Genomic DNA, 24,456 nt, shown 5'->3' with positions numbered 1-24,456 from the left:
AAATGAGAGCGTTCTTGTTTACAATTTGTCTCTATGCAGGTGATTATGGCTTATCTAGCAAAATAAGGGACAAATTGCTTGAAAAGCGACCGAGTAAATGTTCGGTATTTCGGTACTTACTTATTATATTGATGATACGCTACTTAGTTTAATATAAGCAAAAATAAATTAAAACTTAGTATACGGAATAGTATAAACACCGTAGGATAAATATCTTTTGATTTTCGTACATAGCTGCATATTACGTGCTAGGATTTTGCTTTTAAGTCTTAAATTAAAAAAAAAATAGTTAATGCAGTCAAACAAAATTCATTGTCACCCTTATCTACCATTTCTACAAACATCAATGATTGGTTGAGTTGTGGAATCGTTAGACAAGGACCATTTACCATTGGGAAACATCTCGCTCGGACCGATTTTGGTAAGCTTCCGCTTTTAAGGAAAAAGCAACCCTAAGAATATAGAAATAGATCATATTTTATAAAAAAATATTTTTTGGTGCATTATCAAGAACAGTATAACGTCTTTAAACAATAGGTATAGTCTTATAATCTTCATTGTAATATGTCAATACAGGTATTTTGTACTTAAATAATAATTAGTATCGATGGTATATATCCGTACAAGGCGTGAATAGGTTTATAACTCGACTTGTATGAATTTTTTTTTAATTGAAAATTGGCATCTGGATCACTTGCTTTATATCTATACATATAATAAATCTGTAGAAGGGTCAATTCTGTACATTGAAAATATTGAAAAAATAATTACCAGGGGGTGTTACTGGATCGATACCAAACCCAAATATGTGATTAAAAAAATTTTTGTCTGTCTGTCTGTCTGTCTGTCTGTATGTGAAGGCATCACGTGAAAACTAGCGGTTCGATTTCGATGAAACTTGGTATAATTATACCTTATTATCCTGGGCGTAAAATAGGATACTTTTTATCCTGGAAAAATACGTAGAAAAAAATTAATCTTAATTTTTCAGTTTTATCCATAGACGTTGTTCCGTAGAACCGCGAACACACGTTGCGTATTATTATAGGCCTAACCGTATTTGGGAATTGGGTCCAATAGATATTTATAAGATGTTATTGTCAGAGGTCTCAAAATGGAGAAATAAACCATCCACGCGAAGACCGAAATCCGCGCGGACGGAGTCGCGGGCGGAAGCTAGTGGTGAATAAATGACTAAGTCGACAGGTCCGCTTTTAACGCACACACCCAACTTGTGAATTTTTGAACAACTCTCTACTAATGAGTAATAATATGACATCTGAAGATATCAAAAATTTATTTGATGAATAATTGAATAACTGAATATGTAAAGTTAAGCCTGCCATTTATTTAATGAAACTAACAAAATAACTCGAGATATTTAATTAATCACGCTACCCATATTTGCGTGTTCAGTAGTACAAATCGAGTTGTCAACTTATTACCGCATCAATAGAGCGATATATTATCTGACAAGTAAACCTATTATAATAGTGCAGTCATTTTAGGAAGTTCACCTCAGAATTCGAGATACCCAGCTGTACGTCTATATATACTTGTATATTAACACCCTAAAAGTTGTCTCAAAACCTACATAATTATGGTAGGGTGTAAGTGTGTATTAAATTTCAAGGTCACAAAAATCGTTTTTTTGGAAATATCTCATTTCCTATGGGTTTTTTGCTATTTGTATTTATTTTCAATATTGTAGAATAGAAAATTCTCTACAAATTTTGTTTGAAAATTTTTTTTATACGATGAACCGTTTTCGAGTTAGAGGGCGGAGAGCGCGCGGTCACAGCATCATTTCAGATCAACCGGAACTATCAATGATTATAAATATTTGTCAATTTTTCTTAACTATTATATTATATTTTATCATGTTTTTCCTAACTTATCCACTTTTTATTCAGTATTAATTTATTTAACACTTACCTGCCCATGTACCTACCTAATTGCAGAATTGTTAATGAAAATATAGGAATTTATACAGGGTTACCGGGAAAGTCGTACAGAATATTGAAGGAGGTCATTTCTGATCGAATTGGTCCCATAATATGGTATCCGAAACCTAACCGTTATCGTATATTATTATTAGTCTGTGCCGTTATGGAGATATTGAATTTTAAAGATATATCATAAAAATCTTTTTCTTTTGGCTTTTCTATCACTTTTTTTGGATTGGAGCTACTAGGGCCCGGTTTATTTATGTTTTCAATTAGAAGACATGGCAATTAATAAAAATGACCAACAAAAACTGAACCTTTTACTAACAGTTTCATAAAACTGCTCGACAACAGTTGAAATTAAAGGATTTCCACTAATTGTTTATAATTTTGAAGTCCTTTTATAAAAAAAAAATGTATGGCACTTATCCTGCAAGTAATTTTATAAACTTTTACGTTTATTTACTAATTCAAAAAGGTATAACACTTGCTATTAAATAGGCCAAACATTGACAAAATAACAGTTAAGTAAGCCAAGACGAGTCAAAATTTGGATGGGATTAAAATGGGACCAATTCGATCAGAAATGACCTGAATAATAACGTCCTTCAATATTCTGTACGACTTTCCCGGTAACCTTGTATTTGAATTTTAACCTAATTAATATTAATAACTTCTTACATGATGAAAAAAAAAACAAATTACGAATTAATCTTTTTATTAAGAAATATCATTTATTTTTATTGAAAGTAAAAAATTGGAATAAAGGGTACAAAAACTACAATTTATAATTTTAATTATCTTCTTCCTCTTCATCGTCATCTTCTGGCTGCTGGTAAATTTCAAACTGGTTTTCATTATCGTCTTCAACGACATTTGCCTCTAGTTCTTCCATGATTTCGGAGTCAAAGGTTCCATCTTCGTTAATGTCGCTCTGATATGGTAGAGCATTGGGACAAGCTTGCCCATTACATTGGCCACAAGCTAAAGAGCATTGCAAGCCCGCTTTCCTGCATCCGCATCGCGAACCACAACCACTCTTGCAGTTGCAGAAAATTGCATTTTCGACCGGAGGCACCGGTTGACCTGAAATGATGCTGGGACCGCGCGCTCTCCGCCCTCTATCTATCTCAAAAACGGTTCACCGTATAAAAAAATTTTTCAAACAAAATTTGTAGAGAATTTTCTATTCTACAATATTGATAATAAATACGAATAGCAAAAAACCCATAGGAAATGAGATATTTCCGAAGAAAGCGCGATACAACCGATTTTTGCGACGGTGAATACATTGACAAGTCGTCGGTGAACGACTTGATATGTCTGTTTTTGTTATGATAAAAATCAAAATAATTAAATTCTATGTAATAATCTGAAACGTCGATTCTTATAAAATATAATGCAATGAAAAAAAACAAAAATACAAAAAAAATGGATTTACCAATAAAAAAGTAAACTTCAAAAGGCTGCCCTGTAAAGTATGCATTTTCGACTTGTCAACCTATTCACGCCATGTACGGATATTATTATAGCCGATGTTAACAGCTAAAATGGTACGTTAACAGTACCTGCAAGTGCACACAGTACGCAATTTTCTTAATTTAGTCACTAAATTCAGAAACAAATTTAGAAATGATTAGCATGTCACATTTATCTTAATTCATTTGTTATATTACAGGTGTAATCAGTTAAAACATCCGCGGCAGGCTACACAATAACAAGCCCAAAACAAGCCAAAGTATCTGTATAGTCTTGTACCATTAACTACCTATAGCGCCCAGAAAATTTCTTGGCCCAAAAGTAGCGTGGTGGGGGAAGCTTGCGTATATAAAAATGTACTAAAACTTGATGCAACAAACTTCCCCCACTACGCTACTTTTTGGCCAAGAAGTTAGCCGGGTGCTTACTGCTTAGTAAAGCAAGCAAAAATATTAAAATGAAAAGCTCTTTAATTTTAAAATATATTTCTATAATTTCAATAATAAAAGAGATATAACTAGACAGAAAATAGAAAGATATATTTCTAGCATAAAAATATGCTGCCTTACAAAAAAAACCGCATCTAATTCGGATAATCCGTTTGCGAGCTATGGTGCCACAGACATACACACATAGCGGTCAATACATAACACGTTTTACGTCGGGGGTGCTTGGATTTGATGGAGCTTTCCGTTACATATATTATAAAATGAACGTTCTTTCTCGTTTTTTATTATTTTAAAAATGTGGATTCAAACACTGAATGAATATGGTAGAGCATTGGGACAAGCTTGCCCATTACATTGGCCACAAGCTAAAGAGCATTGCAAGCCCGCTTTCCTGCATCCGCATCGCGAACCACAACCACTCTTGCAGTTGCAGAAAATTGCATTTTCGACCGGAGGCACCGGTTGACCTGAAATGATGCTGGGACCGCGCGCTCTCCGCCCTCTATCTATCTCAAAAACGGTTCACCGTATAAAAAAATTTTTCAAACAAAATTTGTAGAGAATTTTCTATTCTACAATATTGATAATAAATACGAATAGCAAAAAACCCATAGGAAATGAGATATTTCCGAAGAAAGCGCGATACAACCGATTTTTGCGACGGTGAATACATTGACAAGTCGTCGGTGAACGACTTGATATGTCTGTTTTTGTTATGATAAAAATCAAAATAATTAAATTCTATGTAATAATCTGAAACGTCGATTCTTATAAAATATAATGCAATGAAAAAAAACAAAAATACAAAAAAAATGGATTTACCAATAAAAAAGTAAACTTCAAAAGGCTGCCCTGTAAAGTATGCATTTTCGACTTGTCAACCTATTCACGCCATGTACGGATATTATTATAGCCGATGTTAACAGCTAAAATGGTACGTTAACAGTACCTGCAAGTGCACACAGTACGCAATTTTCTTAATTTAGTCACTAAATTCAGAAACAAATTTAGAAATGATTAGCATGTCACATTTATCTTAATTCATTTGTTATATTACAGGTGTAATCAGTTAAAACATCCGCGGCAGGCTACACAATAACAAGCCCAAAACAAGCCAAAGTATCTGTATAGTCTTGTACCATTAACTACCTATAGCGCCCAGAAAATTTCTTGGCCCAAAAGTAGCGTGGTGGGGGAAGCTTGCGTATATAAAAATGTACTAAAACTTGATGCAACAAACTTCCCCCACTACGCTACTTTTTGGCCAAGAAGTTAGCCGGGTGCTTACTGCTTAGTAAAGCAAGCAAAAATATTAAAATGAAAAGCTCTTTAATTTTAAAATATATTTCTATAATTTCAATAATAAAAGAGATATAACTAGACAGAAAATAGAAAGATATATTTCTAGCATAAAAATATGCTGCCTTACAAAAAAAACCGCATCTAATTCGGATAATCCGTTTGCGAGCTATGGTGCCACAGACATACACACATAGCGGTCAATACATAACACGTTTTACGTCGGGGGTGCTTGGATTTGATGGAGCTTTCCGTTACATATATTATAAAATGAACGTTCTTTCTCGTTTTTTATTATTTTAAAAATGTGGATTCAAACACTGAATGAATTTCTTGTAACATATCTGAAGCTAACATACTACGGCCATATTTTTCAAATGCTTTAAAATTGCAGTCTCTAGTAAACTTTGCAGCTGCATATGTAGAGATGCTTTGACTAAGTTTAATCGAATTTTCATTCTCACAAATGTTAGATTGTAGTGCCCAATTAAAAAACGTCCCTAGTGCTCCAGACAATATGTCTCCTTGTCCCCCGGCACGCCGACCAGATCCACCTTTTGTTATTGTCCAATCAAATGACGTAATTCCAGATTTATATTGATCGTTTTCTCCCTTCAGTAAAACCGTTACAAAGTCTCCCCAATAACTATACCATGGTGTTTGTTCGGAAGGAATGGCGTCCTTTAGTCTTTGCGCTTCAATATAATTAGGTGTCAAAATAATTCCAGGGCTTGGGTAATCTTTAATTACTGTTACATTTTTGTACACTGCATATAAGCCATCAGCATCTATAACTAACGGTTTTTTTAAGTTTCTGCACATGTCTATGATTGAATAGAATCGGTCCATCACATTAGGATCTCTTCCAAGACCTGGTCCAATGATAATTACATGCATTCGCTTCAGTATCTCAATAAGATCGGAATCCGAAGGAGATGGGATAACAATAAGATCAGGACTATACGACTTTATAACAGGTGCAGCATCTTTCGTAGTAATTACGTGGACCAAATCAGCTCCGACCTTTAAAATTTATTAATTATTACATATGCTAAAATATAATTTATGAAACAAAAAAATACCAGTAAATTTATAATATTACGTTTTTAAGCAATTAAATGTTTATATATCTGAAAACAGTAACTAGGTATGTAACTCAAAGTAATTATAATTATCTTGTGAATATGGGCTTCTGTTGAGGATTAATGTAAGTTAATATGTAGATATATAATATATAACAATAAACAATATACAATTAATGGTAATTTATGTTATTTTTACCTTCAAAGCTGTAATTGCTGAAAAATAAGGTGCTCCAGTATATTCAGATGATCCACCTATAATTGCTATTTTTCCAGCTTCGCCTTTGTGCTTACCCTCCAATTCAGGAATAATAGATCTACTTATGATTAGCAACGTCTCTTCATTAAATGTATCGATTTCCGAACATTGTTCTACTTTTAACAAACTTACCGAAATAAGTTTAATACAGAATAATATAACAAAAAGAACACTGTGTCTAAAAAGCATTTTCTGAGATAATCTTATTCTTTACGTTTTACGCAATACGTCGGTACTCGGTACCAAAAACTATATTTTATATGTGAATCACTCTAAATTCGATAATCTCAAGTAGCAAAATCAAAGCAAAATGAATGTAAATTCAAAGAATACGTAATAATACGACTAAAGGTTAACATTGAGGTCATCTTTTTCTTTGTAGGTAGAGTGGTGATACCAAGGTGATACCAAAGACAGATTATGAACGAGTTATTCCGTTGAAGTACTTATCCCAAACGATGGAGTATTATACCCGGCGCGGCCTAAGATGATCCCTATGACACTGACAGTTATTCTCAAAAGAAAAACTTGTAATGGCGTCACCATTAAATTAGAAACGTATTGGAGGCGTCTAAAAATGGCATTTATTAATTTTTACGTAGCTTTATGCTATTACAATGATATTCCGTTGGAATTATAACAATTCTTATCATTTACGAGAAATTATATCAATCTGACTTTACGTTTACGTCCTCCAAAACTTACATCGTTGGCATTTATCGACTAGTGCGGAAAGTATCGATAAACAAATTTCGATAAAGGAAACGAGTTCACATTTATTCCATGCTTAAGCTATAGTTCATTCACTATTGAATGGAACAGATGATCGCAGCATAATTAATTACCGTTCGCGTTAATTTACGTACCTATGATAATATAAGTTTTTTAGAAAAATTAAATGGGGGATTCCATTTTATGATAAAATAATATACACTGTGTTTCGTTTACATTATAGACGTTAAAAATTCATTTTATAATATTTGTAAAAACATGTTTACCGACGTGGCTGAATGCAAACCACGCCTTTGCCTATAAAATAGTAAAGTATCGACACGATCCATCATACGAGCAATCACTAAGACGAACTGTCATAGGGATCATCTTAGGCCGCGCCGGGTATAATTTTTTTATAATTACGGGCCGTTCCTGAATTACGTGAAATACATGGTGATATTAATTTGCATGGGAAAAACTTGTTTCACAAACAGTCATCCTACCCTAATGCTTTCATATATATAAAAAAGTACTCTGTGCCTAGTGCCAATAGATCCTCGTCGGGCTCGTACAATGTACGTTAGGTACTTGCTCTGTGTTGTGGTTGTACTTGTACATCACCAATTCATCACATAAAACCACAGATAAAACCTTGGTCAACCGTCAGCTAAAAGTGACAAGTGTCAATAGATTTGACAATTGACAATTTCATTAAATTTTGTGAAGCAAAAGCTAGGTACCTACCTATGCAAAAATAACAATTATCCAAAAATTATTTAATTCAAGTTCATGACGTTTGATAGTGATAAACTAGGTAAACTAGTGATATTTACAGTGAAAAGTTAAATGTTACAGTAAAACAAATTGAAAATTTTAATCTTTTAAGAGAAGCATATTAATTAACTGACGGAGTGAACGCTTAAAAATGTGCAGCAAAGCGAAATATTTATGCTTTTACCCCTTATGACTATTATTATGAATTTATCGATAACATAAATGAAATTAATTGAGAAAATAATAGTGTAATTAGAATAAATGAATTATTTAACATTAAACAATGGTTGGAAACGTATCCGTTACGGACGCTTCAATAAATGTCTTGGATGAATCGGGTAATTTAATCCCTGCTGCTAGTAATTTTTGTAAAGATTACATAAAAGGATGTTGTAATCGCGAAAACTGCAGATTTATTCATGAAATACCATCTAAATTACATTTGAAGGAACTTTTTGTGTTTTGTCATGATTTTCAAAACAAAGGTTGCATGAGACCAAACTGTAAATTTCTTCATAGTACAGTTGAAGAACAAGAACATTTTTACAGTTCTGGCAAATTTCCTCGTATACTAAATACAACAATGCCTATTTGTCAGGCATACAGACATGGAAGTTGTCCTAACAGAGAATGCAAATTTATGCATGTAGATCTGACTAATGAAAACCTTGCCATTCGAAATCCACCACCCCCAATATTTGACAGGCCTATACTGAGAGATGATGCATCACCTCCTGAGGCTAAATTAAGAAGATACACTTATGAAGAGTCTGGAATTAATGAACATGTGATACAAGCAACAGCAAATACTTGTTCAAATTGTGAAGTATTAGACCATAGGGTAAAATTATTGCATGATAATATCAGTGTCTTACTTAAGAAAGTGACAGAATTGACGGAGAAGAATATTCAATTGACCTCCATGAATGAATTTTTGTTAGAGCAAACAGCGTCAGTACGGCCTGATCAACCATGTGTGATCACTTCAAGACATGGAACTTCGGCACCTGTGTCCCTTGCAACTGTTAGTGTAACTCCAGTTGTAAGCCTTGCTGGGGCACTCCCAACATTGATGCCAGGAGCAGCTACACCCAACCTGACATTAGCCCCTGCTGCCTCTCAAGCACAACTTTTAACCCCTGCTCCCCAAATACTTACCGTAAGCACCACTCAACAATTGATGGGAAATTCTGGAGCTCTAATAGTAACAAGTGCAGGAGCTCAACAACTAATGCAAGTCAGTGATTCTGGTACATTAATGGGTGGGGGACAAACTGTAGTAGCTGTTACACCAGCACAACTTACACTTGCTCCCCCTACACAACAGTTAATGAGCAATGGTCCACAGACTGCTGTGCAACATCTGGTTCAATCTCAACTGCCACAACACCAAGCATCACAATTTGCACAACAATCTGCTCAACATTTGGCTGCAGCACAGCAGTCGGCTCAACAACTTGCAGCTGCTGCACAGCAATCGGCCCAACAGTTAGCAGCACAACAGTCAGCACAACAACAACTTGCACCGAGTCAACAGTTGGTACATCAAACATCTACACAGCAAATTACAATCTCCAGCACTAGTCAACCCTTGGCCCTGACAAATTCTCAAGCACAGCCCATCACATTTCCAATTATTTCACAGAGCATATTGCCCCACTGATTGTGTTTGGGTTACATATCTGGGTATCTTAAGTGAGAGGCATTAGTGTGGCAAGTAATATGTGATGAATTGTCCATGATTTTTCATTTTGTGTTTGAAGGCTGCTGAGGGAGGGACAAGAAACAATCTGGGGAACCATGTGATAGTGTATGTTGTGTTCATTGTAAATGTAAGTTGATTTTCAACAACGTTGTTGAAACACATGTAATTCTAAAATTACCAAATAATTTTATGACCATAGTCAAAGTGAAGTGAGGTAGAAAAATAAAGATGGACAATTAATTATAAGCAGTATTTTTATTACGAAGAATGTTAATTTTTATTGGATTGCATATTGGTACAAATGTTGATACAAAAATAAAGCAAAAATAAAACTTAAGATTTGATTTAATTGCATTGATTGGTACTAAATTTTATTAGAATAATTGGTACTTACATGCATTTCAATTATACATTTGAAATTTGAATGGTTATGAGACAGAAGATTTTACTTTGGTTACAATAAGAACTTTATTATACTTTAAGCTATATTCATTGTTAACATGAGTCTTGATAGCAATATTACGATTATGCCATGCAATTTAATGTGTGTATGATACGCATATTACTCTGTTAACTTTTAATAATAGCTTTGTAAGCTACATACACCTATCAGAATTATTATATGTAAAAAGGTGAGAGGTGTAGTGTTCTAACTATATTTAATGAGATAAGTTATTCACATAATTTATGTTGTAATCATAATAAAATAATCTGTTAGAATAATATTTTTTATTTTGATTTTTACATTTTTCTATGATAACATTCATTATTTTTGTTTTCATATTTCAAAATCTTGCCGCGAGTACCTAGTACGAAATTATTTGAATAATCAAAAGCTATAGCCGTTATGTTTCCCGGTAAATTTTTAACCTTTTTTAATGAACCTGTATCATTTTCGTGGAGATATGTTAATGTTTCACTGGCAACATAAACAATATGTTTATGGAATGATATTTGGGCAAAGCCATCATAAGTGACATTGCCTATGAAAACAGGATGAGACAGATTAGATTTAAGGACGAATAGCTTTTCTTCCCTTATGAAGTAAAAGTTATTGTTGTCATCTACTGCCACTTCATTCAGAGCTTCAAGAGATTTGAATGGAATTTTTCTTTCACCTGCTAGTAAATACAATTGTTCAACTCCATCGGGGCTATCCGTTATATACTTGTTACCATCTTTGTCTAAAAATAGCATATTTGATTTAATTTTTGGCGACGAAACTAAACTCGTATCTTCTGAATCGTAATTATATGCATAGATTCCCTTCCCTGTTCCAATATAAACTTTTGTACTTCTTTTATCAACGGCGATAGAATAGCTGAGTCCCTCGGGGAGACCTATGGATAAGCATAAAATAATATTTAATTTGGATGGCAAAAGAAGATGGTGAATTTTTGATTTTTTATGGTCGTATTCTAGAGAACCTACACAATTATAGAAAAACTAGCGGTCCGCCCCGGCTTCGCCCGTGGTACATATTTCGCAATAAAAGGTAGCCTATGTTCTTTCTCAGGGTCTAAAGATCGTCTGTGCCAAATTTCATCAAAATCGGTCCAGTAGTTTATGCGTGAAAACCATACATACATACATACATAATAACAAACCTTTCCTCTTTATAATATTAGTATAGATTACCGCATTACATTTTTTTTGGTACTAAATAAGTAGGTAGATATTATTTAATTTAACTTTTACATAATATTTACCACGCTATTTCAGAATTACACGATTAAAACTACTTTTCAAATGTCTTCATTTAAAACGTAGGAATGTTATTTAAATTAAACGTACCTACCTACGTAAGTGGTGAACTTGGGAGCTATGGTCTAAATTCGATTTTTGAATTTTGATTCGAACGACTTTCACCTGCGTTCCACTACTGCGAGACGTGCATTACAATATTTTAATTCGAAAATCACGATAAATTCAGGGCATAATAAATACTATTTTGAAGTTATTCCTACTTATTAGTATTGTGTTCAATATTTTAAATGGGAAAAAGAACTTTAACTTTGACAGTTCGACTGTCTCTTCTTCACGAATAAACTGCTTAACCGATTTGGATGAAGTTTGATATATTTAGTTTGATACCTGAGATTTGAGAAAGGTCATAAGATAGATTATATCCCGGAAATCGCACGGAAATGGGAACTATGTGGGGTATCTTTGACAACACGGGCGAAATGCCACTAAATAGATAAAAGAACAACCTTAATTATTATTCTTACCCGCAATCTTTTCAGGAACAGTTGAATTTGTTTTAATCACCTTCGCATCAAAATAGTAACCTCTAATGTCTTGACCGGATTCGATGAAAAACAAGTTGCCATACTTATCAAATTGTGTCTCTGTTGGATATGCATCACCTATATTGTAGACATCTGATATATTGTAATGATCCTTGTCTATAGTTAAATCAGACCCACAGGATTGATTAGGCAGATCAAAACAAGAGTCCCCGTCGAATAAAGATAATATAAATATTAATAATATTAACCACTTCATTTTTATAAATAGTAAAGAATAAAGAATAGATAGAAACTCCGTTTGCGGTGATGGTTAGATTATGAATGTAAAAAATCCAATATACAAGAAGAAAATACTTAAGTAACATTTAAGTTTAATAAACCTATAAAATATATCGAACCAATTAAGATACTGAAATCATTAATAGGAAGAAATATTGGCCTGGTAAGGGAATCAATAAACTTATAATTAAACTATTAAGGAAAACAAAACATTTATTATCAAATATATAAACAAAAAATTACACATCACTCCCTACAGACAATTAAAGTAGTATAAATCGCATCTATAAATAAATAAATAAATAAAACTTATTATAATAATAGATAAAGCATGTTTGTTAAAGTAACTTAACACACGTTATCGTTTACCTGTGAACATTTGTTCCTAGCATAGCTGGGAATGGGGTAAATGCATTTCATACAAGTAGCTAAGAAGAGACGCATATTATGTTGCCAAACCGTGTTATTGACATGTGAATTGTGATGTACATTGTGACGCAGGCAGGCAGTTACTGTTGTGACCTTAGAGCATTAAAGTTTTGACTAATACGTTACTTATTTAATTTAGAAGATGTCTTCAGTAATTGTGCCTAATAGGTACTTATGGGAACTATATTTTCTATCACCAAAATTTATATTTGTCATCAAGTTGTATCACCTAATAAATAGATCTATCACCACGAAATATTTTCGTTCTCAGATAAACAAAAATTGTTTCCAGGTATGAATTATCAAATTAATATCAATATGTGTGTACAATAAGAGATCGATAACCAATAAAATTATATTGCATTACATGAATATAAACTTCGCTCTTATAATAACAGTTTTGTTACTTAAATAATAGCTCTGTGCTCAAAATGGTAGATCTGTCACCAAATAAATCGATTATCGATCCCTGACTGTGACTCCTTTTTATTTGATATTTTGTCACCAATACAGTAGTAACATTTTATTTCGTTCAGATATTAAATTAATAGTATTCGTTACCAATTTAATACATCAATTTATAATTTTAATGAAAAAATGATCAAAGGGGCGGAGACACATTGGCGCGCTTTAAAAATTGACATGTGCAAACATATTATCGGATTAGCCATACGCTTAAAGCTGGCTAACCCCCCACCAGAAGCAAAAAATGTGCTTATCGGCCAGAAAAGAAAAAGGGGGCGCCCTTCGAAATCCAAACCAGCGCTGATTATTCAGTGATTATTGTTTTTTTTTAACAATAAATTTCGATTATTTTAACTTTAATTAGGTAAGTGTTTCATCTACATTTATGCTAGGCATAAGCCACCAGAGCTGATTATTCGGTGGTTATTATTTTTAAGAATAAATATGTTTTCTAGTAACATAATATGATTTATTGGTGATCTCTTTAAATTAGTTTGCTTAAATACTTATTAGGACACAAACATACAAAAACATTTATTTGGTACTAGACCTTATATCTCAGGATTTTAGGTGATTTATTGTGGAACTGATTTTGCATTGTTTGGTGACCACATTTTGGTGACAGATCTACTATTTTGAGGACAAACCCTATTATTTTAGAAACACAAAACTAATTAAATTGGTGATAGCTTAAATGATACCCATTTATTATTAGAATAATCATAACGTGATTCTATGTTAATAAGCACATACGATTACACTGTACATAATATACCAAAATAGTAATTTTTATAATGTTTGTCTGTCTGTCTGTTTGTTCCGATTAATCTCAGGAACGACTGGGCCGATTTTGACACGACTTTCACTGATAGATAGCTGTTGGTATAAGGTTACTAAGGGTTAAGGACTTACCTACTGTACCTAGTATAAATTGTAAGGGTGTCGTGACAAATTTATAACCCCGTTTTTTTCTAACTTTGCACCCATCACGGTAAATTGACGATTATGTTCATGCATAGAATAAAACAAGTAAGCTACTTTCCTACTAGTTTTATAGCTTCCATTCATAAGTATTTCGAGTATCAAATCAGAGTTCGCGTTTTGCAGAACAAAATTGAAAAAACCTACTTTCCGTCGCTGAAAATATTTCATGTTCAAAACGCATCTTGTATTTTAATATTCTCACTAGCTATAGGTTTATTTTCACTGTTGTCCCCTATTTGGCACTGTAAATAAGATGGCAGCCGGCCGTGTCTTTCGCCTTTGATTTTGTGGATTTTCCATCTGTGGCCTTGTAGTATTTTCCTAAAATCCAGAGTAAAGAATAGTATCTTTAATCATACAAGTTATTTACCAAAAAAAAAATACATAAAAATTATTAAAATTAAAATTATATTAAATTAAAAAAAAAAAAACAAATACATAATGTATGCTATTTAATACTCACTTAGTATTAAATTTCTTACAACAAATATCACATTCAACAGTCCCCTGCCGCAAATGTATATCTCGTATGTGTCGATTCATGTCATGTTGATATGAAAATGCCTTTTCACAATATGTACACTGAAAAACAAACAAATTAGTTATATATTCATGTACATATTTTAAGTCGTGTTTGTTGCGTCGTGTTTTATAACACCTGTGTATAACACACCCCTACAGTTATGCCAATGACCTTGCTTTCTTGGTGCAGTGGTTGACGCGTGAGCGTAGCACCGAGGGGTCCCGGGTTCGATTCCAGGTGGAGACGAAGATAAAAAATGTCTCGGTCTGGTAGGACACAGAAAGCTGATCACCTACTTGTCCCTAAAGAAAATCGATCAGTGAAACAGATGCATCTGCCCCTTACCCCTTGGGACTTCACACATTAACGAAAATAGGGTCCTGTTTTATTCTTTAAACACTGAACCCTAAAAATTGGCGCAGCAGACTTGGCTTAAAAATAAACACAAATAATTGTAGTATACACATACATATAATATGAAATGTATTATGATTTTCACCAAAAAGACTTAAAATTATGAATGCAGTTTTCAATATGTTAAGATTAAGAGACATTGGTACATTGCTATGTACATTACATACATTGCTGTGTAGCAGATCGTAAGGTTATAGGTTGATTTACAAATTAACGGTTCGATCTAACCCGGATAAAACAGCCTGTTATAACCGGGTTAGATCGAACGCACCTTTAACTAAACCTCCCCGTATCCGACTTCTCGACCTGACTACATAACTTCACTGATGTAGGTTGGCTAGTTTCAATAGAGAGTACCTAACCAATTTTGTTAGAAGAACTATTTATAGAAAACGTTTTTTAAGAACAGATTATAGAAATCAGTCCGAGGTTGGCCTTTATCATGCATTGAGATGATATATGACGTATATGTACATTAATAAAATGGAGAAAGAAATAATACCTTATATGGTCTTGTTTTACTATGAACATGGCGCATATGTTTAGATAAATTGCTAGCAGTGGTGGTTGACTTTGCACACAGAGAACATTTAAATGGCTTATCAGTCAGATGTGTTCTTTTGTGCACTTTTAATAGATCCATTGTTCTTCCTTGATATGGACAAACATCACATTTGAAAGGAAACACATTTTCATGAATACCCCTGAAATAAAAAAAAAGTTAATTAAATTAATTAATATTCGTTCTATTACTACAATGGCTATACTGGATAATTTCAACTATAAACAATTTAGTGTTAAGAAAAGGTTATGTTTCAGCATTTTAATTCAAAATATTCACTAATAAAATATAAAAATAGTGACAGAGAACTGACTCTGACTAAAACAATATGTCTATATATAATATATAATTCTCGTGTCACAATGTTAGTTACCATACTCCTCCGAAATGGCTGAACCCAGTGTCAAAACAATGTTTGCCGGGACAGCTTGTAATACATTAAATTTAATATAACACATTTTAATTTTGTACACTTACATGTGAATTAGAAGATTTGCATTTGACTTTGCAATTTTACCACATATGTCACATAAAAATGTCTTCTTGTTTTCCTCAACTTTGGGAATCTCACCAGTTTGTTGGCTACACTCATTTAAATGTCCATTGTATGTTGTCTGGAAAGAGATAAATTAAATAATTTAATTAATACTTTTTAATTTTTATTATACTGTTATTTAATAAAATTAATTTTATAGATAAGTAAAATATCAAAAATATACCTATAATAATTGTGGTTCATTATACAAAAATATATATATTGTATGCAAATAAAAATGTATTTGTTTATAATTACCAAATCAACAAAAACTCTGGTACATGTTGAGCAATTCCACAATTCAGAACTTTCTGGTGATGGAATATTTTGTGAATCTTCTTGGTCCATTTCAGAACTGTCATTTGTATCTTCTGCATTAACAAATTCTATAAAAAAATATAATAAAACTGAATTGCCAAATATAAGTGTAAACAGCTCAATCAAATTGGAAAATTTTTAAGAACGTTTTTGTTAAGGCAAAGAAATGAAGAATCATAAAAATGCAAGGAAAAAGGACAGAAGAGAAATTTACTGAAACTTTAGATAGTAGAGCAGAAAGTAGTTCATTAATGGTCTCAGACATAATTTTACCTTTTTTAATAGAAAATTCAATTAGCTTCTTGTCAGTTTTCTGACACATTTCTCGAAATAATATACACCCATTTAGAAGATCCAAACAGCTTTGACATATGTGATTTGGAAGATTATCTGCTTTATTTATCTGAAAATAAATAAAAAATACATATTATCCTAAAATATAAAACCCTTGTTTGCCAAAGTGACCAACCATGGGCGGTGAACAATTTTGAGGATAATCAAAGTCAGGCAGATTGTGAACTTTGTCATTTCATTCAAATTGTTTGGTACTGTTCACATTTTTTCAACAGTTTATAATCTCGCAAGTTCCTTGTAAACTAACTGAGTTTATAATCTTACAATGATATACCTATTTATAGAATACATATAAAACATATTAAATAGAGAATTTGATACTTACAACAACTCCTGATATTTTTTTTACTTCATCTGGTATGTTTATATGGTTAATATTTTCAAAAATCGGAATGTTCGCTGTCTCTTCGTTACATATACGACACATTTTAGATGTTTTAGTTTTGTGCAGGATGCTAGAAGCAAATAATCAATAAAATATACAATCTAATGTTACTTAGCTTTCATAATAATAATACATGGCTTACTTTACAGTAAAAAATTATTACTTACGATTTCATTCTTGTTCTTTTTCTCTGTATTTTCAATGCTTTGGCAAAAAGCATAGATTTAAAAAACAGAAGAGAAGTCATAAGAAATTGATATTTTTTTTATATTTTATATATATAAATAGTAATTGATTGAGGAATAAGTGTTTTTCTTATATATTTTGTAAATACCTACAAACAATAATAAATAATAATAGGAATCAAATTTCAAAAGTATAATGTCAATCAAAATGTCTACTATTGTGAATTAATGCCAGAATTCAGAAATGTCAGTTTTCAGAAATGTCAGATTTCATTTGTGTTCTCACGCTACTACTGTTCTGTGCACGCTACAATAACGGAAGAAAATTGGGTACCTACACAGCCTACCTACGTAGTATAGAAAAATTAGAAGACCAGGGTTTTTTCCTGGACCTAAGGAGATTTCTTGCCCCTCTGACAGCCTCATCCAAGTTCAAAAAGGTCCTTCATAATATCTCTCAATGGACTAATAAAAGCGGAATGATGCTTACCCATCTGTTACCCATGTGGTACCCTTCTTGGGTACCCTCCATATTGGTGGTATGGAGGGTATTTAACTATTTAGTATCTCTTCTCTAGTGGAACGCTAACCTAAATAATCATTTTCCCATTTAACCTTCATCTTCCCCTTCAAATAATATATTCATAGACCTTAACATAGTCAAAAACAAATGTGGATTTAATATTTAATTAATTGTGATTTACTGCGAGTAGCTAGGTGTTTCACGAACACGACACGAACATGTGTAAATGCACCGCACAGATGCACCGTAATTGGTCAAACCATAGTGTAAAGAACGAAAAAAATCTATAGAACGAAACATAGATCAATGTCAATCCTAATACCTAATCTGTGATGTCAATACTCAATTGTCAAATCATTTAAATTAATGTTTACTAAAAATTAATTACAAAATTAAATTTAAAATCTTAAAATAAAATACTAGCAACTAAAACTATGAATGAAGAAAAATCTAAGCCAAGTACAAATTATTAGATTGAGAATTGCCATAGTGCATTTTTTTATTTAAAGTGATAGGTAGTATCCAGATTTTGGATCTAGTGACAGAAACTTACATCGTTCTATTGAAAGTATTCCTATTATTTTAAAAGATGAATGTTTATTTAACTAAACGTATGCTTTCTAAGATGAATAATGTGACATTCCCTGTCCCAAACACGATTTCCGAGGATAGCTGTTATAATGATCATTGGCAAAAACTTTTCGCCGACAGGTACATTTCATTTATATTTAAATTTTGCCGAAAGTATGATCTAAAGTAACAAATGTTATTTTGATTGTTTTAGTAATATCGCACCCCGGCTTTCTAAAGACATGATATGTAGAGTATGTGCAAGAAGTGGATGTACCCCTTTAACTGAGAGAATAATGGATTATGAAATCATGGAAGCTATTTGTAGTGTTACAAATGTTGCAGTCAGTATACATTATATATTATTTTTACTCCTAAAATTTAGAGAATATGTCTAAAAGTTTATTTTTTATATTTCAGATGAGCTCTGATGACTCATTACCAAAATTTATATGTACAGAATGTTTGGAGTCTCTAAAAGCTGCCTTAACTTTCAAGAAGAATTGTGAACTTGCAGATAAAAGATTTAAGAAAATGTTGAATCCCATGGGTAGGAATGTTATTGATTAAGCTTTCACAGTGTCTGATAAAAATTACAACTGTAAATGTAGTTTAAAGTTTGCATATAGGATGCATTTTTACTAGAGATGCACCGAATATTCGGTTCCTATCCGGTATCCGGCTTATCCTGCCCTTTTTTACTATCCGGCCGGATACCGGATGGTAATGTACTATCAGGCCGGATACCGGATAGTAAACTTGGTATATTTTATAAATAGAATCTAAATAAAGACACAGTTGCAATTGAAGCTTTTTATTATTTTTAACGAATTTTTTTTTTAACGAAATTGTTTTGTGCTGACTGACACGATAAAAGTGTATCTACCAAGAACTGTGACCGCGCGAACGTTCACTATGAAACAAGTCAAAACCTGCACGGCGCGGGCGGCGTGCCGGTGCGCGACACGCACCTACGAAACTCAAAATGCCGCCGGCCGAATATTCGGCGGCCGGATACCGAACATTCGGCTGGTGGTCAGGCCGAACATCCGGTATCCGGTATCTGGCCAAACAACTATTCGTTGCATCTCTAATTTTTACTAGTTTAAAATATAAAATTGTAGTCGCTTTACGGGTTTAAATATTAAGTAAGTTGCTATGTTTCCAGGCGACCCATTATTCCACTCATATCCATATTCAAAACATGATTTTCAATTACTTTTACACCATTTAAAGAAAAAACGACTGAAGCATGAAGAAGCAAAAGAGATTCAACGCAAGAAAAAAGAAAGAATGCAACAAAAGAAACAGCCTAAAAGTAAAGAGATCAAGTGCTCTTCCTGTGATATGGCATTTACATCCAAGGTATATTGATAATAATAATTATTTACATTTTTCCTTCAAATATCTAACTAGCAAGTATGTAATGTTACTATAAATTTTCAATTTCAATCCTTAATAGCGGTCGAACCTGGCTTCACCTGTGGATCACGTTTAATTTCTCACCATAAGAACCATCCTCATACTTGAAGGAATCCCTACTTAATATTATAAATGCGAAAGTAAATCCCGTTTAAACCTCTCAACCAATTTTGATGAAATTTGGCACAATCTTTAGACCCTAAGAAAGAACATAGGCTACCTTTTATTGCGAAATATGTACCACGGGCGAAGCTGGGGCGTACTGCTAGTACTATATTAAAAGAATTAACAAAATCAGTTGCTCTCAAAATTTGCGCTTAGCAACAAATTTAGTGTTTCATTTTTATATGATAGATAAATTGTCATTATTTATACAAATGGGCATTGTTGTTATAGATGACATAATTATATTTGAAGATGTTATTGTGTTAAGTGTTTTATTTATAATTAAAACAGGATAGTTTAACAGCACACAGACAAGACAAGCAGTGTATGTTGCGAGCTTGTGATATTTGTGGCCAGCTGGTATATAGTATAGCAAAACACATGCGACACATACATAAACAATCTGTGACACACAAGTGTCCTACGTGTGGAAAGGAATTTCCGATTATTGCCAGACTTAAAAATCATATGTAAGTTTAAATGTAATAAAATATTAACTGATGGAATCTTACAAAAAGTTAAAAAAATTTAATTCAAAAAATACCTATATGTATTTTATAATGTTGGTGATTTATTACAATAACTGTAATAAGAAGAAACTCTTCTGTTTCCTTAGATAATAAATGTTTGGCCTCTGTCTCATTGCAAATTTAAATTTTTAGGCTCGTACACACAAATACATTTAACTTCTTCTGTGACCTATGTCCATACAAATGTAAACATAAGTACTACTTGGTGATGCATATGCGTACGCACACTGGTGAGAAGCCCTACAAGTGTCCTGTGTGTCCCGCTACATTTGTCAATCCTTCCAATTTGAACAAACATAAGTTAACACATCAAGAGAAACAATTTAAGGTATGTATGTGGAATGTAGATGTTGAAACAATTTCATATATTTATTCGTATTTCTTATTCAATGTTTGGATATATTTATATATAGAATATATTTTTTTATTTTTTTGCTTTAGATTTTATAGTAATTCACATATATAAGAGTTAAAGTATTATGCAAGCATTTAATTTAAAGTATTATACAAGCATTTTTTTTTATGTGTATGAGAATATTATTGTTTGCAGTGTGTAATGTGCGAAAAAGCATTCAGGACCAACGCTGCATTGCGCGAACACCACGAAGCGACGCATATGAATATCAAACACACATGTAATTTCTGTGGAAGAGATTTCTGTTACAAGTGAGTTGCCTTGCCTAGTGCCCAAACTAATATGGAAATAATTCTCGATTCATATGTTATATTAAAGTGAAGTTGAGTCTGTTTTTACATAAATTTGTTACTGAAAAATAATTTTTCTATTACAGATATAGCAATAGCAATCGTATATTTCTCATACATTTTTGCTAGTCAATTAATTTAAAATATTTCAAGTAACACTAAACAACTAGTACAGTACAGTACAGTACAGTTTAAAATTTTGAACTTTTCAAATTAAAACAGCGGTTAAATTTCGTACAGACACGTGTAACTTGCATATTGCGTACACAAGAAACTACGCGAACTTTTTCGAACTAAAAACAAACCCTTCGTTCGCTTATTAAATATTTTTACGTATTATTTTCCTTAGCTATAAACTAGTATCTACTCATTTTCCAGATCCGATTTACGTAAGCATGAAATCCGAACGCACAACCGTGTTAAACGCGACTACGTAGGCGGCGAGCCCACGTACAAGCAAGTGGAGAGGATGCAGAAGGTGAGTGGAAGAGATTGCTTCCAAGCAATGTGTTCATTTCGTTTCGATGACTGGTATGATGAGCTTTCCGTGAGCGGTTTCGCCCGCGTAATCAAATACAAACTCGCATAGTTCCTGTTCCCGTGATTTCCGGGATAAAATATCCTTCCTCAGGTCTCAAGCTATCTCGGTACCAAATTTGAAGTAAATCCATGCAGTACTTTTTAAGTTTAGCCCGGACATACATACAGGCAAACAGACAAAAATTCTAAAAATGATATTTTTGCTTCGATATCGATTGAAGATCACGTCCCAAATAATCTATAAAAAATATTCAATGTACAATTTTGACTTTGCTACGATTTTATTATATCTAGTAAGGGTACCATACCATAAAGTATCATAAATGAATAAATAATAAAGGTGGAAGACCACGAGGCGATAGAGAAGTGGCGGCAGCAGCAGCAGCACCTGATCCAGCCGCAGGTGGAGACCTTCATCGAGCAGAAGCAGGAGTTCATGCACAACCACCCGGTGTACTTCACGGACGTCACCGGTATCATACAGCAGTCTGCGATACGTGAGTTTTTTTTCTCTTTTTATCAATTGTGTTTTTTTAGGCGAGCGAAATATATGCCATAAATAATGCAATTTCATTCATAAATAGACGTCAATGTTGCCTATTAAAATGACTCCACTGTACCTTTTATTCTAAATGTCAAATAATCATTTTATATGAAAATTAAAAACAATCACATTATAACAAATTAATTTACCTATTTTATTGTTTCAGCCCAACAACAAACAGTTCAATTGGCTTTGTAAGTATATTTTCATAATTTTTACTGTACTGTATGAACTTTTCTTATAAAGTTAAGTAAAAAACAGCTGAAAAATCATGCCGGATTAAAGAAGAACAAAATTATTTGAAAGTATTTAATTCTCTTTGGTCTATAAACATATTTTTTCCTCTTGTGTAATGTTTCTACTGTTTGGCACTGATTAATAAAATATTTTTGTAACCATTGTTTTTAGGCCAGATCTAGTTATGAAGAAGGATGAAGTGAAGATGTATGAAGCGCAACAGACCATGGGTTACTTTTGAATCAACGACTTAACCGAGACTTAACTATTACTAGATATTCTTATAAAATAAGTTCTGTTAAAAATATAATTCACAATTGTTTATGAAAATAGATTAAAAGGATTTTGTAGCGGTTATTATTTCTGTATGTAACATCACAACTGTTTGAACGGTGAAGGAAAACATCGTGAGGAAACTGACATGTCGAAGAATCAAAAGTTCGACGACATGTGACATCTGCCAACCCGTACTTGGCCACCGTTATAGTGGATTAAAACTTCCTGGGCTGATGATGATGATGATGAGAAGTCCCGAGAACCTTTCTCGGGATTGTTATTGGTCAACTTTCCCTCTAGAAAAAATGAAAATGGTGTTGATTATGTTACAAACACTAACTATACATTCGATCGAATGTAAATCGCGGAAAACATGTTATTAGAATAATTTATGCAATCATGTGGTCTAATATTTCTGTAACTTTCTTTTTTTTTTTTTTAATCTTTTTTTTATTTGGGGATTTTTGTCCTAAAGAACGATGACAATCCCATCGTACCTTATACAAATATTTAACAACGAACTATATAAACTATATTTTAAATTTAAAGTTAAATAGCATTCTAGCTGCATCAGAGTGTGGTGCAGCTAGAATGCTATGATAAACACCGACATTCATAAAATTTATTTTAAATTTTGTTATCAATTACCTTTCTTTTAACATCATTCCGAACACATTCCATGAGGAAGTGTTGAATATCATCATATCTATGACACAATTCGCAGTTGGGCGAGTCAGCTTTTTTTAAGAGATAAGCAAAACTTCCGCACGGTACGTGTCCGGAACGAAGGTAACTTTCTTGTTTCTGTTTTCTTATTCAGCTACTATCAATCATGTATAGGCATATGTTTAAATGTATTAGGTACTTAATATGGTGAGTTAATATGGAACTTATAAGTTATCAGTTTAATAATGACTTTTTAATATTCTATCATTCTTCATTCTTATTTGTCGTCATACGTTACATTTATTTTAAAGGCATTTATTTGTTTAAAGCTACGAAGAGTTGTAGATTTTTATAAAAAAGCACTTATTTTTTATTTTGTGAATGTATAATGGACTTATTTTATATTGTAGGTATAATAAATATACTTAAATAATTATAATCTCTTAAATATATACCTTACTGAAAAAAATCTGTTTTATTGTTCTCGATCTTATATTTTACTAGTTAGCTGCGCCCTGCATTTCACCCGCGTGTGTGAATGAGTTTTTCCTTTTAATCGGAATATCGGTGTAAAAATATTAATAAAAATAGCCCAAGTTAGGGCGTTTGTGCACTATAAGGAATTTTACTGTCCGGCATTCCGATTTTTTACGGTCCGGTATAACTGATCTGAGTAAAGACGGACAGGTGCACAAGCAATTTTTCATGCCAACAAGTTTTTTCATGCCACACCGGACCGTAAAAAAACGGAATGCCGGACAGTAAAATTCATTGTAGTGCACAAGCGCCCTTACTCCTTATAACAACAGCTATCTGACAAACCGTGAAAGTCCCGTCAAAATCGGTCCAGTCGTTCCTGAGATAACCCGGAACAGACAGTGAGACA

The 24,456-nt window shown here is 32.8% G+C and overlaps 5 protein-coding genes across 6 annotated transcripts; 2 read left to right on the top strand and 3 right to left on the bottom strand.

Annotated features, from left to right (window-relative positions):
- Nucleotides 1-4,105: 4,105 nt before the first annotated feature.
- Nucleotides 4,106-6,954, bottom strand: LOC123695268 (ATP-dependent (S)-NAD(P)H-hydrate dehydratase-like). Its single transcript, XM_045641042.1, has 3 exons — nucleotides 6,455-6,954; nucleotides 5,472-6,196; nucleotides 4,106-4,162 (listed from the first exon to the last, which is right to left on the bottom strand). Exons 1-3 carry the CDS (start codon nucleotides 6,701-6,703, stop codon nucleotides 4,159-4,161), a joined length of 978 nt encoding a protein of 325 aa, XP_045496998.1. The 5' UTR covers nucleotides 6,704-6,954; the 3' UTR covers nucleotides 4,106-4,158.
- Nucleotides 6,955-7,936: 982 nt separating this feature from the next.
- LOC123695266 (zinc finger CCCH domain-containing protein 10-like) lies at nucleotides 7,937-10,430 on the top strand. The gene has a single exon (XM_045641040.1). The coding sequence runs from the start codon at nucleotides 8,286-8,288 to the stop codon at nucleotides 9,663-9,665; it is 1,380 nt and encodes a 459-aa protein (XP_045496996.1). The 5' UTR covers nucleotides 7,937-8,285; the 3' UTR covers nucleotides 9,666-10,430.
- Nucleotides 10,422-12,284, bottom strand: LOC123695269. The gene is made up of 2 exons (XM_045641044.1): nucleotides 11,939-12,284; nucleotides 10,422-11,047 (listed from the first exon to the last, which is right to left on the bottom strand). Exons 1-2 carry the CDS (start codon nucleotides 12,213-12,215, stop codon nucleotides 10,449-10,451), a joined length of 876 nt encoding a protein of 291 aa, XP_045497000.1. The 5' UTR covers nucleotides 12,216-12,284; the 3' UTR covers nucleotides 10,422-10,448.
- Nucleotides 12,285-13,841: 1,557 nt separating this feature from the next.
- Nucleotides 13,842-17,530, bottom strand: LOC123695267 (zinc finger protein 480-like). The gene is made up of 8 exons (XM_045641041.1): nucleotides 17,375-17,530; nucleotides 17,148-17,277; nucleotides 16,742-16,871; nucleotides 16,409-16,536; nucleotides 16,093-16,229; nucleotides 15,556-15,757; nucleotides 14,580-14,698; nucleotides 13,842-14,437 (listed from the first exon to the last, which is right to left on the bottom strand). The coding sequence occupies exons 1-8, from the start codon at nucleotides 17,452-17,454 to the stop codon at nucleotides 14,287-14,289; spliced, it is 1,077 nt and encodes a 358-aa protein (XP_045496997.1). The 5' UTR covers nucleotides 17,455-17,530; the 3' UTR covers nucleotides 13,842-14,286.
- A 756-nt stretch (nucleotides 17,531-18,286) lies between these two features.
- Nucleotides 18,287-23,958, top strand: LOC123695265 (zinc finger protein 675-like). 2 transcript variants are annotated; one of them, XR_006751916.1, is made up of 12 exons: nucleotides 18,287-18,626; nucleotides 18,700-18,829; nucleotides 18,906-19,035; nucleotides 19,654-19,850; nucleotides 20,364-20,542; nucleotides 20,735-20,930; nucleotides 21,153-21,268; nucleotides 21,686-21,785; nucleotides 22,188-22,344; nucleotides 22,558-22,585; nucleotides 22,800-23,321; nucleotides 23,694-23,958. XR_006751916.1 is itself a non-coding variant. In XM_045641038.1 (11 exons), the coding sequence occupies exons 1-11, from the start codon at nucleotides 18,505-18,507 to the stop codon at nucleotides 22,867-22,869; spliced, it is 1,425 nt and encodes a 474-aa protein (XP_045496994.1). In that variant the 5' UTR covers nucleotides 18,287-18,504; the 3' UTR covers nucleotides 22,870-23,958. The 2 variants fall into 2 exon arrangements, 1 of the variants encoding a protein (XP_045496994.1); XM_045641038.1 differs by having other exon boundaries at nucleotides 22,800-23,958.
- The last annotated feature ends 498 nt before the right edge of the window (nucleotides 23,959-24,456 follow it).

The sequence above is a fragment of the Colias croceus genome, chromosome 11 (genome assembly GCF_905220415.1).
Source record: "Colias croceus chromosome 11, ilColCroc2.1".
NCBI classification, from domain to species: Eukaryota; Metazoa; Arthropoda; class Insecta; order Lepidoptera; family Pieridae; genus Colias; species Colias croceus.
This window is presented reverse-complemented; position numbering and strand designations above follow the sequence as displayed.

Excerpts from the sequence above, each read along its gene's own strand:
- LOC123695268 (XM_045641042.1), bottom strand. The coding sequence starts at position 6,703 with ATGCTTTTTAGACACAGTGTTCTTTTTGTTATATTATTCTGTATTAAA. Across the intron at positions 6,197-6,454 it reads CAGCAATTACAGCTTTGAAG|GTCGGAGCTGATTTGGTCCA; the intron begins GTAAAAATAACA and ends TAAATTTTAAAG.
- LOC123695266 (XM_045641040.1), top strand. The coding sequence starts at position 8,286 with ATGGTTGGAAACGTATCCGTTACGGACGCTTCAATAAATGTCTTGGAT.
- LOC123695269 (XM_045641044.1), bottom strand. The coding sequence starts at position 12,215 with ATGAAGTGGTTAATATTATTAATATTTATATTATCTTTATTCGACGGG. Across the intron at positions 11,048-11,938 it reads TGTTCCTGAAAAGATTGCGG|GTCTCCCCGAGGGACTCAGC; the intron begins GTAAGAATAATA and ends GCTTATCCATAG.
- LOC123695265 (XM_045641038.1), top strand. The coding sequence starts at position 18,505 with ATGAATGTTTATTTAACTAAACGTATGCTTTCTAAGATGAATAATGTG. Across the intron at positions 18,627-18,699 it reads CAAAAACTTTTCGCCGACAG|TAATATCGCACCCCGGCTTT; the intron begins GTACATTTCATT and ends TGATTGTTTTAG. Across the intron at positions 19,851-20,363 it reads ATATGGCATTTACATCCAAG|GATAGTTTAACAGCACACAG; the intron begins GTATATTGATAA and ends TAATTAAAACAG.
- LOC123695267 (XM_045641041.1), bottom strand. The coding sequence starts at position 17,454 with ATGACTTCTCTTCTGTTTTTTAAATCTATGCTTTTTGCCAAAGCATTG. Across the intron at positions 16,872-17,147 it reads AAAAAATATCAGGAGTTGTT|ATAAATAAAGCAGATAATCT; the intron begins GTAAGTATCAAA and ends ATTTATTTTCAG. Across the intron at positions 16,230-16,408 it reads CCAGAGTTTTTGTTGATTTG|ACAACATACAATGGACATTT; the intron begins GTAATTATAAAC and ends ATCTCTTTCCAG.